Consider the following 18262-nt stretch of genomic DNA (forward strand, 5'->3'; position numbering starts at 1 on the left):
ACAGCGCCGTGCTGTCCTTTGCTCTAACTATTCACATGTTCTTGGCTCTACCTACACCAAAAGCATGAAAGACAAAGCAGAACCATGCTGTAATGAGCTCTCTGTGACCTTGCTAAGTCAGTGCAGACTGACGCTTTATGAACAAATGTCACAGTACTTGTTGGAGGCCCACTGTCTTTCTTTCTTGGTGGTCCTCCTATAGTACTGATGTGGACAACACCTCTGAGGGACATCTTGGTAAATATGCAATTAATGTTTCCATCCTGATCCGCATAAGTAATACATGTGGGTATGTGTTTTTAATCTCCACACATATTTACATGAAGTAGGTAAAAGAAAACCAAACAAACCCTAAAGCCCTTTGTTGTTCCTCAGACAGTGTTCTGTTGGTGGTGCCCTTTACAGAAGTGAGCTCTGCCTGCGAATTCCTGGTGATTCACACCAGAGGAGGAAGTAGAATTAATTACCTTTTTACTTTAGGAGTATGGGTGCTTTGCCTATTTGTGCATTTGTGTACTACATGTGTGCATTACCCAGAGGTGGCCAGAAGGTGGCGTCAGATCCCCTGGAACTGGAGTTACAGATGGTTGTGAGCCACCATGAAGGTGCTGAGGACCAAACCTGAGTGTTCTGGAAGCCAGTACTCTTAACAGCCCCCTAGGATTTTTTCTAACAACTTTATGTGTATGAGAGTTGTGCCTGAATGAATGTGTGCGTGTATGCATGCTGGTGCCCGTGGGGTCAGAAGACATTAGATTCCTGGAGTTAGCAATCCCAGTCCTGCAAAAGCGAACAAGTACTTCTGGAATTTTAGGTCCCCAAAGCTTTTTATTTTATAAGTGATAACAGATAGGAGAAAACTACTTAGTAGTTTTCTTAGGAAAGTTATAGTTGCCATTGCATGGGACACAGAACGGAGCAGTGAGAGACCCTTCACATTGTTAGCAGACTCACTGCTGTGTTGTAGTGAGAGACCCTTCTCGCTGTTAGCGGACTCACTGCTGTGTGGTAAAGACAGGTCAGGCCCTACTCTGTAGTGACACAGGCACTCATCTGAGAGGAGCAGGGCTTTCCCGAAAGGTCCCTTGGTGACTTTCCTTAACTATAAACGGGTGCGAGTGGCAGCTGCCGAATCCATGCCTCTTCTGTTGGAGTGTGCGAGAGTCCGGGGTCCCGAGTACCTCACACAGATGTGGCACTTCATGTGTGACGCCCTCATCAAGGCTATCGGCACGGAGCCTGATTCAGATGTCCTCTCGGAAATCATGCACTCTTTTGCAAAGGTGAATTTTTCTCTATTTCCCTCCTGCTTTATAAGGTGTGTTCATCTAATTCTCTGTTGAATAAATTAGGGGAATTACATGATTTTCTCGGATAGTATAACAAATAATTTTTTTGCTGAAAAAGTTTGAAATGCTTTTGTTCTCTAATTTTGGTGGTGGTATTTTTATTGGTTGGGAAGTATGGTTTTGAGAAATAGAGATTACACTACAAGGATTGTTACAGGTGGGAGGAGAGATAGTTACAAAAGGGTCCTTAATCGATCTTGGAAAGTTGTAGCTTATTTGCATTCCCAGGGTCACAGAAGAGAATGGTCTGTTTGTAACTGCAGATGTTAACACCGTTTATGTCTGGATCTCCTGGGATCTCCCGGGAACTCCCAGGTTCCCCCTGCCCCTTTAATCTGATGGTGTCAGAAGCAGATGCTAGTGGAGGAGGTGGGAATGTCTGCTGGGCTTTGAACAAAGCCTCAGCCTGGCACCTGTGGAGCAAGAGCTTGTTGTGCGGCCTCTTCTCACACCTTGGGTGTTTTCTCCACCCGCAGTGCATAGAAGTGATGGGAGACGGGTGTCTTAGCAGCGAGCACTTTGAGGAGCTGGGAGGAATACTGAAAGCCAAGCTGGAGGAACATTTCAAAAATCAGGAATTGCGGCAAGGTAAGTTTTCAGTACTCTTCTCTTCTGAACAAAGAGCTTGGCCTTTTGATGGGATGATTAAACACGTTTATTTGGGTGTGTTTTAGTTAAAAGACAAGATGAAGACTATGATGAGCAGGTTGAGGAGTCGCTACAGGATGAGGTAAATTATTCCCTTTAAAACCTCAGTTATGTGACAGCCATTTGCACCCTCCATCTTTTGAAATGCTTCAGCTTTTAGTTCATCCTCCCTTTTCTGATAGAACCAGTTACCTTGAGCAGAAGAATGTGGCATTTAGAGAGTAAGTCCTCTTAAATGAGCTGGTCATTGGGTGTTTTTTTGTTTTTGCCAGTGTCTCACACACCAAATGCCATGTGTTACCTAATACGTGTTATTCACAACCACCATTTGTGTTTAATGGGTTTTTTCCGTATTGGGTGGTTGTCCACAGTGACGACAGTTGGGGGCAGTTGACACTACGGCTTGGTGCACTGTAGGCGAGCATTCTACCCCTGGGTCGATATCCCTGGCCCTCTGACTTGGAAAGAAGGATTTCTTATTTCAGACAGTTGTCCATACTGGACTTGCACTTGGGGTCCTCTTTAGTCTGCCAAGTGTTTGGGGTCAGCAGCTGCCTGCAGCACCATGTTTGTTAATTGTCTCGCACAGCCCCGTGTAATAAGATGGGCAGAGCCAGCCTCTGTGGTACGCTCACATCCCCGTGTAATAAGATGGGCACGTGTTAGCGCACCTCCAGTGCTCAGGTCAGGCCTGTATGCTGCTCTCCCCGTGTCCCCCACCATCCCACTCAAAATGAAGTAAGTTCCAAGGCAGCTACAGTGAGCACAGCGCTTGCCGTCTGTGCCTCCTTTTCCACGGTGGAGGCTTCTGTGTCAGACCTTAGGGTCACCTCAGCCTCGGGTTCTCAGCAGAGTCTTAGCAGGGCAATTGTTCATATCCTGGATTTTATGGGTGTTACTGCTGATTATCAAAAAGATAGTTTGTAACCCATGTGGCTGCATGTTGTGTTTCTCTTTTAGGATGATAATGATGTTTATATTCTGACTAAAGTGTCAGATATTTTACACTCAATTTTCAGTAGCTACAAAGAAAAGGTGTTGCCGTGGTTTGAGCAGCTGCTTCCATTAATTGTCAACCTGATTGTAAGTGTTCACCTAAGAACTGTTTTCGGTAGTTAACAATGGCTGTTTATGATGTCTTACACTGATTAAAAGTGGGGCATTTCCATCACAGTGTTTCCTGTGTCCTCTCAAGAAACAGAACAGTCCTATGTATAGTCTGTACTAGTGGCCTGTGGTTAATAAGCTAGCCTATCTAGTTTTTAAATGGCTTACAGACATTGCATTTTGGAGCAATTTGAGGTTAACAAAGTAAACACAAGTAGACTGGCACGCCTCTGCTCCCACACAAACACAGCTTCTTGTGCGTTATCAGCTACATCAGATAGGAAGGTGTAGAATCTGGACTGTACACATGCCTGGCCAGCACTCAGCAGGCGGGCTCTGTTGCCAGTCCCAATTCCTGTACCTTCTGCGCGCACGCACGCGCGCGCACACACACACCCCTACACACACACACCCCTACACACACACACTCACACCCCTACACATACATACATACATACACACACACACACACACACACGTACACACACACTTGCACACCACATACACCTACACATACACACATACTCACATACTCACATACATACATACATACACACATACACACACACACACATGCACACCACATACACATACACACATACTCACATACATACATACATACATACATACATACATACACACACCACACATGTACACACACCACACACCACTCTGTTACTCTGATTTGAGATACAGTCTTGCTGAGTAGCCCAGCCTGGTGTGGAACTTGAAATAGTCCTGTTTCATCTTAAGTGGCTGGGACCATGGGCCTTCGTCATGAGACCCAGTTAAGAAGGTCTTTAGCTCCTAGGCTCCTGGGTAGCAGGGATTGCAAGACAGAATTGTGTATTTGGCTGCCTCCTCTACCCCCTACCTGTTTTGTTTGTTTGTTTTTTCTTACAAAGTCAGTGTGTGAATATCTGTCCTGTCAGTTCCTCCTGCAATGTATGGTCCATATCAGAGGAGTCTGTCACTAATCACACAAGTCCTGCACTGTGAAGTTATTTAAATGGTGTTGCTATAAGAAGTGGTTATTATGTTTGCATTTCCTGTATTGGGTGCATTCTGTAAGCAAATAGTCCATAATGAATTGTTTACTTTTTTTTTTTTTTTTTGAACCAGTACTTAGTTCTTACAGCGAAATCTCTTTTATAGTGTCCACACAGACCGTGGCCAGACAGACAGTGGGGATTGTGTATCTTCGATGACATCATAGAACACTGTAGTCCATCCTCATTTAAGTATGCAGAATATTTCTTAAGGCCAATGCTCCAGTATGTGTGTGACAACAGCCCAGAAGTCAGGCAAGCCGCGGCATATGGCCTTGGTGTCATGGCACAGTATGGTGGAGATAATTACCGCCCTTTCTGTACAGGTACTTACTTCTGTTCTGCACATTTCACCCCACATGGCCTTTTAACCCAGCCTTGTTCTCACCACACCAGTAAGCATTCTGTTCCAATTTCTGCTTTATTCTCCCACCCACCCACCCACCCCGTCTTGGTTTTAATCCCTTTTTAATTTTATCCCCCCACCCCCCCACCCCCCCACACACACACACACATCTATGGTACAAACTATATCTTGCTCATTCTCAGAGGTGGGAATGAGAGCAGAGTAGGATCTAAGCATGGGCCACCCTTTCTAAAGGGACTTCTGGGGAGTAGAGTTTGGAGTGCCAAAAGCATTAGGCCCTTGGGTGTAGGCAGTGAATATGAAGGCTACAGGTATGTACAGGCTCTCAGTGCAGTTCTCATGCTTAGTTAGTGTCCCTTGCATCACATAGAGTTCTGTGACAGTGGTGCCAAGTGCATAGGCTTCCTTACACTTGAACAGTTAGTCACTGGACCAGAGATGGAAACTGTGTTCATGTGCCTCAGCATGAAGTCCCACTGACCTGCTTTTCACATGCTTGTTTTAGAAGCCCTCCCACTGCTTGTGAGAGTTATTCAGTCTGCAGACTCTAAGACCAAAGAGAATGTCAATGCTACAGAGAACTGCATCTCCGCAGTGGGGAAAATCATGAAATTCAAGCCTGACTGCGTAAACGTTGAAGAAGTCTTACCACACTGGTTGTCTTGGCTTCCACTACATGAAGATAAAGAAGAAGCTGTCCAGACCTTCAGTTATCTGTGCGACCTGATTGAAAGGTATACAAGCACCTTTGGCTTTATTTCTCTGCTTTCACAGAGAGCCATGAGGCCGAACCTCACTCATGGCAAGCACTGTGTTGTGTGTGTTTCTCTGCAATAACGCTTGCCTGTAAGGCATGCTGATCCCTGTCGCCTTTGCCCTTGTACAGAGATCTAACTTGGAGTTCTTTGTGGAATCATGTTAGCATTTATTGTTTCAAGAAAGTTACCATCAGCTGTTTGCTGCATACTGCATTTGCTGTTGATCAAGTCAGTGGTAGCCAGTTATGATCACACAGACTGTAATCTCGGCACTAGGGAAGTTGAGGGGCCAAGATGGCTGCAAGTTCTAGGCCATCCTTGCCTATATTGCAAGATCCTGTCTCAAAGAGGAAATGGAGGCTAACAGAATCTGGTCTAAGGGTACACACTAGGCAGCCATTGTGATCTGGCCCTGGGCCAGTTTTGTGCCATGGGTATTTAAGCTGCAACAACATAGCAGCTTTAGAAACGTTAGGATCAAAGCAGTTGGTGTCTGTCCTGCTCTTCAGTCTCTAACCATGACTTTGATTTTAGCTTTCACTGTTAATTACCATGTATAGTTTGTTCTTTCATAAATCCAGTAGAATTCCTGGAGTTTTAGAATATCTCTTCAAGCTTGCTTGATTCAGATTCATGAATACTGTCTACGTCCCCACCGAGGGTCTCCTGAGGAATGTGATAGCCTCCCTCAAACCACACTGACTGTCCTGTATTCTGAAGTCGCTGTCCTCAGAAGTAGTCTCCTTGGAAGTGACTGCTGATCCGTGTCTTCATTCACACCGTGAAGCCTGCCTGAAGTTTATCCCCTAGTTTACTCTTGAAATACCCAAGTAACCCTTAAAAACTGTTTGGTGCATCCAAGGTTGTTCTTGGTAATGCCATAGGGTTTGTTTTGTGGTACTGGTGAGCAGGCAGGGCAAATGGTCCTTGGTTGAACCTTCTTTTTATTCTTTGAAGCAGGGTCTCACTAAGTTGCCCAAGCTGACCTAGAATTGGCAGTCCTCTTCCTTCAGTCTCCTATTGGCTCCATTTACCCGTTTGAGTCAACAAGACTAACTGTCTTGGGACTTGTTTATTGTTTGTTTGTTTCGATTTTGGCACAGTGCAAATGGTTTCCATTCAAAACATTTAGTTCTCATGTTTGGCCCTAAAAAAGTACTCTGAAAAATGAGCCTTGTGTTTTTTCTGAGTTACATAGGACAGAACTGCAGGCCTGCTGAGGCAAGCCAGCTGGCTTTCTTCTCAGTGGACCGGAAGGACATTTGGTCTTTAATGAGTAAGTCCTCTCACATTTTATTTATAAAGGTGTTTTTTTTTTTTTTCTCTCTTGTCAGTAATAACCCAATTGTTCTTGGCCCAAACAATACCAATCTACCCAAAATATTCGGTATAATTGCGGAAGGAGAGATGCATGAGGCCATCAAACATGAAGACCCCTGTGCCAAACGCCTGGCCAATGTCGTTCGCCAAGTACAGGTTAGTTGGTTTGGTTGAACTGGAAAAGGACAGGGGACAAGTCAATCATGGTGTTGGGGTCTCTGCTGGCTTTTAATCTACATTAGGAACTAACATTTAATGAGCTACGGAGATTTTATTTTTAAATCGGGAAGTTCTGAAATGGTTTGCTGTTAATGTGATTTGCCCATTTGTTCAGAGGCAAAGCCCTCATCTTCAAATAGAGCATATTAAGTCCTAGTAGTTAGCAAATGATGGTCATTATCTTCAGAAGGAAAAAAGATGCAGTTAAATAAAAATGTAAATGACTTTGTGTAGCATAGGTTGTTTTAAGGGGCCAGCTGATGGGGTAGTTTTACTGATTCAGAAGCAAAATATTCTGTAAATAAAATGAAATTTGAAGAAATGAACAGATTTCTTGGTTTTGCAATAATCATCAAATTAAGCTACAGAGTGTGGGGTTATTGTCGTGAGTAAAGTACTTGAGGTGATCACTGTCTAACTGTGTGCGCTTTCCCCTAGACTTCTGGAGGCTTGTGGACTGAATGCATAGCACAACTCAGTCCGGAGCAGCAGGCAGCCATACAAGAGCTCCTGAACTCTGCCTGATGGACGGCCTTAATACCACCTGCCAGAAAACTAACTCCAAATAAACGTTTACCCTTTTGTTTAGGTTTCTTTGTTTTGTTTTTGAGCAAGAGAGCAGTAGTGTTGTGTGTAGGCCATTCTTCTGGAGCCGCGAGTGCACAGGAAAAGCAGCCCTGTGTGCAAAGTGGACTGTGTGGATCTCATCTGACCCACGGAGGAGGTCCTTGTAAGCCCCATGGTAGCACTGCAGAGTGTTTTCTATTGCTGTGTCCTACTGTGTGAAGGGAAGACTACAGAAACGTAAGGATCAGTTCATCCACATAGAAGCATGTTAAACAGACGGGGAGACAACCTAGTGTTCTTTCCATGAATTGGAGAGTCAGTGTATGTGGGGTAGAAAGAAGCCTTTGCCCAGCCAACCAGCCGAAAACAAGTGATGACAAACAAGCATGAGGCTGTCATTGAGTCACTGTTGGTTCTCCCCCCAGAGGCTTATGCAGTGACTCAGTGTGGAGGCTGCCCTTGAATGTGAAGTGTGTTTGGCATGTCTGCAGTAGTCTCATTCACTCCTCAATAAACAGCATTGAAATACCAAGAGGCTCGTGTAAGACTTGAGTGCCGCCTGTCTTTGGCTCCTTTCATGTTTTAATACAAGAGTGATCTGATATTTTTTTAAGGTGAATGTTTTACCTCCACATTTTCTCTCTGCAGTGCAGCCTTGAAAGTGTGTCTCGTCTTTGCTGTGTTAATTTAAGCTCAGTTATGATGCGACTATTCTGTTCACAACTGGTGTTCTTGAGGTTTGCAAATCCACCCAGCTTTTTAAAACTAGGATTGTTCTGATTAGATCAAAAAAAATTTTGGCTTATTTTTTTCATCGCAAATTGTAATTGCTTTGGAGCCACACACAGCATTTGAATTTTTTAATTTTGCAAGTATTATGGCTAAAATTATTTACTGAAAATTTCAGTAAAATGTGTGAATTTTTTTCTTTATGTATTAATCTCAGAAAAGTAACTGATTAGCTGTTGTTTCTTTAATTTTCTAAGGGATCTTCATAGATTTCTGTGGAAACCTCAGTGTTAACATTTTCATAGTTTGTACTAAATTTAACTGTGATACAAAATGAGTTTTATGCATAAATCAGAATTTAAAATTAAACATTTCTTTCTTTAAATGAATTGCATTACTTCATTAAAATAAGTTTCAAAGATGGATTCTATTTAGGTGCCTCGCTGGTTCAGCCTCTAGCCACTACATGCTTAGTCTGAATGCTCTGGCATCTGGAAGAAGTATGTCGGGGACTTCAGCAGCAGCGAGTGCTTTGAGCGGGTGCTCTGGGCCTCTGGGAGAAGGGGGTTTAGCTTAGTGCTCTATTCCCTGGGAAGACAAACAGGCACGGACTGTGCAAGCACCCCATGCCCTGGAGCAATGTGAATTTGGTTCTGTTTAAAGGGCTGCTGTGCTTGCAGCAAGGGGGCACTTGAGAAGCATGGCCCACCTGCCAGGATGAGTTGGTAGAGTGGTCAGGGGCGCTTGGGAGAGCTGGTGTGTTCACTGGGCCAAGTGTTCGGGGAACAAGTACCTCCCCACTAAACTCCGAGAAGTATGTTGGCACATATGCAGACTGGCAAGAGGAAGCCTGACACTGAATCGGGGAAGCCACTGTCTGCTGCATGTAAGCACAACCAGCTTACGATGCCCCGGGAACAGTTCTTCATGTGACCTGGACACACACTTGGAACATGAGGATTAGTGGTTCTTCCTGTCTGTAACCACTTAGTGACCTTGCATGCCAGTGAGTGGTACACTTTATGAATCCAGACTTTTGGTGGGAGCATGTGTATGGCAACTTCCTCCCACACACTTCACATAACTCAATTTTGAGTACTTTTCAATGCTGTGATTTAGAACTTGTCTCTCAGGGGTAACTGGGTATGTAACGAGAGGCACCTTTATCTCAGCTTAGCAAATGTCAACAAGCTCATCAATACCCTTGATGCAACTGGTCTCCTAGTAAATGGGGGTGTGCATTTTATGAACTAGCTATCCTGAAGTATTGTCCTTCTGCAGTTACAAGTAGGCAATTCACAAGGCTAAGTAGCCAACTAAATGTTTCCCTCACTCAGCCCCACCCCATCTGCCTAGATTATTGTTGTATCCATTTCCTCTCTGCCTTTAGGGGTTCATTGGCTTTGTTGTGTGCATGATTTAGCCTGCTGTTTGGATACCATGAGTGTGCTGTCCTTAGGAGGCCAGAAGAAGGTGTCAGATCCCCAGGAACTGGAGTTAACATTGTTGCAAAGCTGCTGGGGTGGGTGCTGGGGACTGAATTCCAGATCTCTCGAAGAGTGGTACATGTATTAAAATGCATGCTCTATGTATGGTATCGTGTGGAGTTGCTCGAGTTAGTTCTGTCCTTCCACTGTGTAAGTTCTAGAACTCAGGCTCAGGCTGTCAGACTTGGCAGCAAGCACCTTTACTCCCTGAGCCATCTTGCCAACCCCTAAAACTACAGGTAGGTTCAGGGGAAGTGGCTCAGCTGCTTCTGTCCGTGTCTGGTTGTGCATGAATCCTGTCTTCAGCCCCCAACACCATGTAAACCAGGCATGTTACCACATGCCTGCAATCAGACAAGAGGAGGAACAGAAGTTTAGGGCCATCCTTGGCTACAAAGCAAATTGGAAGCCAGCCAGAGCTGCAGGAGATCCTGTCTCAGAATTAAAATGGAGCAGTTTGAGATCCATCCTCCAAGGGTTGGAGTTGGTGTTGATTCTAAGTGTGGGGCCCTGGGTTCATTCTCCAGTAGAAGGGAGAAAGGAAACTGAGCAGGATTCCTGCTGGGTCTCTCGCTGGTAAGACGCCTGGCAGGCACGTGCAAGGCCTGTGTGTGTTTCAGAAGAAGAATAATGATTCTGTCCAGGAACTGTTTCTCACTGGGAAAGATTGCCACAATAAATAAGTATAAAAGCCAGATGCCTGCATTGCTGTAGCTGTCTAAAAAGAAAATGAAGATGAGCTACACACACACCAAAAATGAAACTACACTGAAGGGAGATGCTCTGTAAGGAGCCGTGACTGACCTGGCCACAAGAGTGACGGATCCCGGGTGTGTGTGAGAGAAGGTGTCCGGTAAGTGCCATGGCTTCCCTCTGCTTCACACTGGATACAGCCCTCAGAAGGCTGGGAAGCTGAAGTGCCCAGCTGGCTTACAGCCGTCCCAAGCTCCACTAAAGGATAAACCCCTGGAAGTCTAGCAAAGGAGTACAAAGCAAGAGGGGTGGGTGACAAGTGGGGTCCTTCCTGTCTGTCTCATCCAGCTGCAGCTAGACATTCTCCCAAAGTCCCCAAAACTGATGGCAGATGAAGTAACTCCACTAGCAGGGGCACTCTACTACCCAAACTGCCTAGGTCTGACAACACCGCACCATAACCATAATGCCTCTGTGAGGCCCAGAGCAGTGGCAAAACAGATCTCTCCTACTGGGGCCTCCAAAGGTTTTCTGATGCAGGTATGGTGATAATTGGGATGATTTAGTTCAAGTGCTGAATTGGGCATTGATTATCTTGGTGGCATTTCCAGATTCCAGCCAGCAAGGGCCTTGGCTTGTCATGTGGCCGTAGACTGCTTTCTTTGTACCACAGAGAACTTAGGGGCGGTTACTGAAAAGTTTGCCCAATTTCCTCAGATCCAGGAACGTGTAAAGGATGGAAGGGATGCTTCCTAGTCCTATATGGAAGTAGTGGGAGCTTACAGATTAGAGCGGACAGGGTTTCTTTGTGTAGCCCTGGCTGTCCTCTGCCTCTTGAGGGCTGGGATGGGTGCTTAGATAGACCCAACAGTCTCCATAGCTTAGTTCCTTACTAGTGTGGCTGGCTGCTTTGCCTAGTTCACAATTCAAGTCCAGTGAAAAACCTGTTCTCAGTGAAAAACCTTTCACTGGATCCAAACAAGCACATTTGCTTGATTTCATTCACAGCTCTCCCTGGAAGGATAATGGGACTCAGGCAGGAACCATTCTGAGCTGTGAACATCCCCTGCTTAACCCAGCCTGGTTAGCCATTGAGGCCAGCAGTAAATATCTGCCCGTTCCCCCACCCCCCACCCCGCCCCCCAAACTGTCTACTGAGTTGGCCTCTTTGATGCATCCTTACAGGAAGTTTGTAATAGCACTCCAAAATAACTGTCTGGAAACAGTTTAGGGTTAAAACCAGAGCCTTATGTATGCCAGGTGAGGGATTTCTTAAGTCCTATCCCCAGCTCATTCATTTTTTTTCTGGGTTACATTTATTGAATGCACAGATCTGTGAGCATCTATGCCATGACATGGATGCAGAGACCAGAGGACAAGTGGGAATCAACCCTTCCCCAAGCGGGACCAAGGAATCAAACCTGGGTTGTTAGGCTTGGCAGGAAACTCGCTCCCTGAGCCCCTCCCTGCCTTGAATTGTATTTCCATGGAGAAACACCATCACCAAGGTGATTGTTATGAAGGAAAGCACTACAATGGAAGTTCACTTACAGTGTCAGAGGCTTAGTGCATCGTCATTATGGCAGAGAGCCTGCAGCATGCAGGCAGACATGGTCCTGGAAGAGTATCTGAGGGCTTCACATCCTTATCCTCAGAGAGACAGACAGACAGACAGAGACAGAGTCTGGGCTGGTGTGGGCTTTTGAAATGTCAAAGCCCACCCCTAGTGACATTTCCTCCTTCCTAATCCTTCCCAAATAGTTCAACTCGCTGGTAACCAGGCATTCAAACATGAGGCTATAGGGGCCATTCTCATCCAAGCTTGCCACATCCCACTCCCTGGCCCTCACAAGCTTAAAGCCATATCACAATGCAAAACTGCATTAAGCCCAACTTCAGAAGTCCCCATAGTCTATAGCAGTCTCAACACTGTTTCAAAGTCCAACGGCAATCTCTCAACCACAATCCCCCGTAAAATCACAATCAAAAAGCAGATCACATACTTCCAACATAGACATTAGCTTTCCAGAGAGGGAGGAAAGGGAGCACATCACTGAACCAAAGCAAGACCAAAACCAGCTGGGTAAACTACAAACTCTGCATCTCCATGTCTGATGCCAAAGTGTTTTCTAACTCCTGCTGACTACAACACATCTGGTTCCCTGGTTCCCTGGTTCCACTCCCGGTAGCAGCCCCCTTGACAGGTATCCTATGACTCCGGCATCTCCAACATCTCAGGCTCTCCAATACAGTCCAGGTTTCACCTTCACAGCTTTGTACTACAATGGCCTCTCTGGGCCTTCATGCAGACGGCCCTATCAAACGCCCAGGCCTTGGTGGCTTTCATTAACAAACAACAGAGGAAGATTCCATAACCCCTTTCCTCTATCCTGACTCTTAAGGCAGAGCCATGGAACCAAAGCTGCCAAGTTCGTCTGCTTGCTGGGGGTGGGGTAGGGTGCGGGGCGCTGGAACCTGGCCTCCTGCTTGCATTACATTTCACAAGCTTATGTTCTTGTTGGTTTCCTTTGCTACTTAACCTTTCCTTTGATTCCTTTTTGCAATTTGGAAGCTGTCCCTGAGCTACCCCCCTTTTTCCATTTAGCATCAGTCTTTAAACTATCTCCATGAGTACAGGGCTCGGCACCATCACACGCCCTGCCCCTCCTCTTCTCAAACTGTACATTCTGTACCCTTGCCCCACCCATCCCTTTCAGTGATTGCCAGTAACCACGCGACACAGTCAGTGCTAGGCTGTCTTGAAACCTCTGCCAATGCCATTAAGCCAAAACCCTCCAATTTAGCCTCAGGCAGATTTTTAGGGCAATGGCAAAAAGCAGCCACATTCTTTGCCAAAATATATAGCAAGGGTGGTCTCTAAGCCAGCTGCTAATATTCTTCCCATCTTAAACTTCTGAGGGCCACAGCTCACATGGCCCTCAGCACCGCTGCCTGATTCTACTAGGATGGCCCACTAACTAAGCCACACATAACTCATTCAACTGCTTTTCGGCTCCAAAGTTCCAAAATCTTCCATATTCTTCCAACAAATAACATAGTGGGGCCTAACACAGCAATGTGCCGCTCCCCGGTGCCATGACCCAAGGCAACTCTTATAAAGGAAACTGTTTAATTGGGGACTGGCTTACAGTTTCAGAGACCCAGTCCATTATCGTGTGGTGGGAACGTCCTTCTGTGTATATGTTTCTCTTATTGGCTGATGAATAAAACACTGATTGGCCAGGAAGTATGAGACAAGAACGCTGGGTCACGAGGAGATACCATATAGCTACTGGGAAGATAGGATGCACCGGTGTTCTCCGCTAAGATAGGAAGGCCATGTAGAAATACATGAATTAATAGTTGCAGGTTAGTAATTAAGAGAGAGCTAGCCAGTAAGAAGCTTGGGCCATTGGCCAATAGTTTATAATTAATAATATAAATCTCTGTGTTTATTTGGGGCTAAACGGCTGTGAGACCTGGCTACAAAGAAACTCCGTCTACAGTCATGCCGGGGAAACTTGGAGGCCTGAAGGCAGTCATTGTGCTGGAGAAGTAGCTGTGAGTTCTACAACTTAATCCTCAGGCAGAGAGAGACTGGGCCTGGTGTGGCTTTTGAAACCTCCATAGCTACCTTTAACAGGGCTATACTTGCTCAAACAAGGCCTCACCTCCTAATCTTTTTAATCCTTCTCAACAGTTCCACTCCCTGATGACTGAGTGTTCAAATATAGGAGTCTATGGGGTCATTCTCAATCAAACCACCACAGCCCGTTTCTACAACACTAGTAAAAAGGGGTCAAGTTTCGATGAAAACGTCAGTTGCCGAGATTAGATCACAGTACAGTATGTACCTGTTCCAAAGCAGTACACTGCACCCCAGAAAGGAACACAATTATACACCAGTTTAGAGGCAAAAATAGTGAAATAAATGTCAGTGAATTGTTTTTTTATTATTATGAAAATAACTACAGTTCTGGAGGTGAAACAAAAATTGTGCAGATGGAAAGAGCTAATTTTAAATCAGGTGAGCTACTGAGGGGTAGAGGCAGGAGGATTAGAAGTCCAAGACCCACCTGGACAATTAGTGAGACCCCATGTTAGAACAGAAAGAGTGTCATTCACTTTCCTACCATGCAGAGGTCCCCCAGTGCCACAGAAATTAGGAAGCCACCTGAGCTCCCCTCCCAGGCTGCCTTTTTAGATCAGGAGTTCTTTTCTTTGTTTCGTCTTCAAACAGTCTTATGTAGCCTATGCAGGCCTCAAATTCCAGAATGACTATGCAGCTGAGGCTGGCCTTTAACTCCTGGCCCTCCTGCCTCGAAGTGCCAAGTACTGGGATGACCGCACGGCTGGCTTCCTGGACCTGCCCTCCTCACCTCAAGTGAGGTCTCACAGCAGCTTTGCAGATGAAATGCTTCCCTTTTTTTTCTAGGGAGGAAGCAGGAAGGAAGTTTTACAGTATCTTGTGAATTATATCTCAAGAAACTCAGTGGTAAGGTTGGTGGTAACATAATGGAACGTGTCATGTATATTGTGGCTACCTTTTTTCTCGATCGTGGTTATATTTTTTGTTTTTGTTTTTTAACCTGTGTATGGATGTGTGTCTATGTGGGAGAGGACACATAAATGAAGAGATTATTGGATGCAGGAGCCCACAAAGGCCAGAAGAGGGCGTCAGTCCCCTGGAGCTGGGGGCCAGTGTGGACTGCCCAGTGTGAGTGCTGGGAGTGAGCTTGGGTCCTCTGCAAAAATAGTAAATGCTCCTAATATACAATTTGATTTCTCTTTATGAGGCATTCTTGAATCACATGCAACAGAAGACATTTTACAATTCATATTCCTCTTTGTGATTCCTTAAAACTGCCAATATGTTGGGGGAGGGTGCACACCTTTAATCCCAGCACTCAGAAAGAAGAGGCAGACAGGTCTTTGTGAATTTGAGGCCAGCCTGGTCTACAGAGTTAATTCTAGGACAGCCAGGGAAATGCAAAGAGATGTCATCTTGAAAAAAAAATAGATGATAGATAGATATACTAATATTATATAGGTTTTTTCATCAATAAAATATATAACTTAGTAGATTATCTTTTCCTACAAAATTATATAGTATAAACTCACTGAATTTTCCATCTTATTTGACAAACCTTACAGGTGCACAATTTGTAAAATAAATGCCTTAAAAATGTCAAACAGGGGCATTGGTGGCGCACGACTTTAATCCTAGCACTTGGGAGGCAGAGGCAGCCGATCTCCGTGAGTTCGAGGCCAGCCTGGTCTATAGATAGAGTGCCAGGATAGGCTCCAAAGCTACACAGAGAAACCCTGTCTCAAATGGGGGCTGGAGAGATGGCTCAGAGGTTAAGAGCACTGACTGCTCTTCCAGAAGTCCTGAGTTCAATTCCCAGCAACCACATGGTGGCTCACAACCATCTGTTATGAGATCTGGAGCCCTCTTCTGGTGTGCAGATATACATGGAAGCAGAATGTTGTATACATAATAAATAAATAAATAAAATCTTTAAATAATTGTCAAACAGGAATTTGCATGTCATTCTTACACTGGGGCCATGCTGATCTCTCTTGGTTCAAATTTGTGTTTGTGTGGCTGAGATCAACAGTGCTGGGACTGAAAACCAGAGAATTATGTCTAAGGGAAAATTTTTGCTCCTTTCTATTAATATGTATGCAACGTATTATTCTTTGTGTATTTTAGGATTCAAAAGTCCTCAAATAATCTTTTCATTTATGTGTATGTGTCTGGGGGGGGGCGGTTGTGCCTGTGGGTGCAGTGCTTACAGAGGCCAGAAGGGGGCTTCAGATCCACAGCTGGAGTGACAGGCGGTTGTGAGCCACCCTATGAGGGTGTGGATGCTGGAGACTCACCTCTTTCTCTGAAAGAGGAGCAAGCACTCTTAACCACAGTGTCATCTGTCTAGCCCAACCCCCAAACTATCTTACTGGGACATAAACAGCCACTTAAACGGCAAGCATGAAGAAGGTTGTGGCAGTTTGAAAGAAATTGGCCCCCATAGGGAGTGACACTCTTAGGAGGTGAGACCTTGGGAGAAATGTGAAGGTGGGGTTTGAGGTCTCTTATATGCTCAAGCCATGCCCGGTATCTCAGCCCACTTCCTGTTGCCTGTGAGTAAGAACTCTCAGCTTCCTCCCCACACCGTGTCTGCCTGCACGCTGCCTTGCTTCCCGCTGCCTTGCTTCCCGCCACGGTGGTAATGGACTAAACCTCTGAGCCTTTATAGGAGTTGCTGTGGTCATGGTGTCTCCTCTCACAGCAATGGGAATTCTTACTAAGACAAGGTAATGTTGCTGAAGTTTAACAAAATGGCAAAGAGTCGTAATTGCTAGCATTATGTGCAGCTTATTGTAGATTTAAGATGCTATTTGGCTTTTTCTCTTGTTGTTAGTGGGGGAGAGGTTTGACACCTTTGGAGGGCAGCAGAGGAGCAGCTCTGCTTTAATAAGTTTGGGAACAATGACACTGAATTTTCCCATTTTGGAAAAAATAATCTATTACTGACTATACTGCAATACTTAAAAGCTCAGTCGTCAGGTATGCTAGGGCAAGCCCGAGTGAGGGGCTGCAGAGATGGCTCAGCAGGCAAGAGCTCATACTGCTCTTGGGGAAAGCCAGGGTTCAGTTCCCAGCACCCACGTCAGGCAGCTCACAAGTGCCCAGAACGCCAGCTCCAGGAGATTTGATGTCTTCTGGCTCCTGAGGACACTCACGTCCACATACCCACACATACACATCATTAAAATATTTTAAATATTTTAAAAAGAAATATTTTAAAAAGAAAAAAATAAAAATTAAAAAATAAAAAAGAAATATTTTTGGATTTTTCACAGTGATGTGGGAAAACGTGGGGTGTCTGCGGCTTTGCTTGCAGAGCCTAGCTTGGTGGTTAGGATTGTGGAAACTCCATAGTCATCGAAGCTGCTCTGATCCAGCCTCACACCCAAAAACTAAATCCCCAGGACCACAGGCAGTGTTAGAGAGGGAAAGGAACTAGAGGGCCCAAGGTGCCATATGGCAGGAGTGGCCCCAGGAAATGGGGCTCCACTGAACTGTTCGTCTTGGGTTCTTAAAGGGTTGTGTGTCAGAACAGTTAAGGCTTGGGAGGGATATGTTCTGGTATACCAGGACCATAATGTGTCCCCTGGCTCCTCTCAGTTTCTGTCCCATCTTCACTTAGCCCTCCAAGCAAGGGTGAGAGAACACAGAGGCAGAACTCTGTCTGGCCTCCCTGGCCTCCAGCAAGGGCGTTCTCGGAACTGCTGCTTTGGGCTTCCTGCCCTGTCTCACCAGTTTCCAGCTCCTGTTCTCAGCAAAGAGATGGAGAACCAAGAAATGCAGGTTATCCTGGGCTGTGCCTGATCCTAGCACTGGGGATGCCAAGGCAGGAGCAGTGCCATGAGTGTGAGGCTAAGCCTGGCTGCGGAGCAAGATGGGATGTGTGATCACCATGAGAAACTGGAACCCCAAGGGCAAAGAAGACAGTTAGAGACTGTCACCTGGGGCTTTTCTGGGTTACTCAGCTGTGGAGATCTGCTCAGGCCATGCCTTGCCCTGAGTGACTCTGTTTTATGAGCAGCGTGATGTGGCTGTGTTCTGATTGTAGATGCGGAGGCCAGAGGACACCAGCATCACCCATGGAGATAACTCGTGCCTCAAAGTAAAAAGGTGTTGCCTGTAAACTACTCTAGTACGCCAGGAACACGGCCTACGAAGAATGCCACACCCTCACCTGGACCCGATAAAGCAAAAGGCATCTAACACCACAACAGCAACCTGCCACCCAGCTACCTGATTTGTGTTTCAAGGGACCGACAGAGAATATCCAGTTGGCCCCAAGAGTCAGTTCACCGTGGTCCCCACTGTGTGATGTGACCCACTAACTGCCTTCCATTTGTCCACCCATGTGTGCCCCTCCCTTGAATCCCCTGCATG

At 45.6% G+C, this 18262-nt stretch overlaps 1 protein-coding gene across 1 annotated transcript in view; it reads left to right on the forward strand.

Annotated features, from left to right (window-relative positions):
• Ipo5 (importin 5) overlaps window positions 1-7929 on the forward strand; it is a 30184-nt gene extending 22255 nt beyond the window's left edge. The window contains exons 18-25 of the mRNA XM_027393910.2: window positions 1111-1283; window positions 1826-1937; window positions 2024-2079; window positions 2958-3080; window positions 4260-4479; window positions 5026-5254; window positions 6613-6754; window positions 7256-7929. Of these exons, the coding sequence (XP_027249711.1) occupies window positions 1111-1283; window positions 1826-1937; window positions 2024-2079; window positions 2958-3080; window positions 4260-4479; window positions 5026-5254; window positions 6613-6754; window positions 7256-7342 (1142 nt within the window). The 3' untranslated portion in view covers window positions 7343-7929. The remainder of the gene's footprint in view (window positions 1-1110; window positions 1284-1825; window positions 1938-2023; window positions 2080-2957; window positions 3081-4259; window positions 4480-5025; window positions 5255-6612; window positions 6755-7255) is intronic.
• The last annotated feature ends 10333 nt before the right edge of the window (window positions 7930-18262 follow it).

This window comes from Cricetulus griseus (assembly GCF_003668045.3).
Source record: "Cricetulus griseus strain 17A/GY chromosome 1 unlocalized genomic scaffold, alternate assembly CriGri-PICRH-1.0 chr1_1, whole genome shotgun sequence".
NCBI lineage: Eukaryota > Metazoa > Chordata > Mammalia > Rodentia > Cricetidae > Cricetulus > Cricetulus griseus.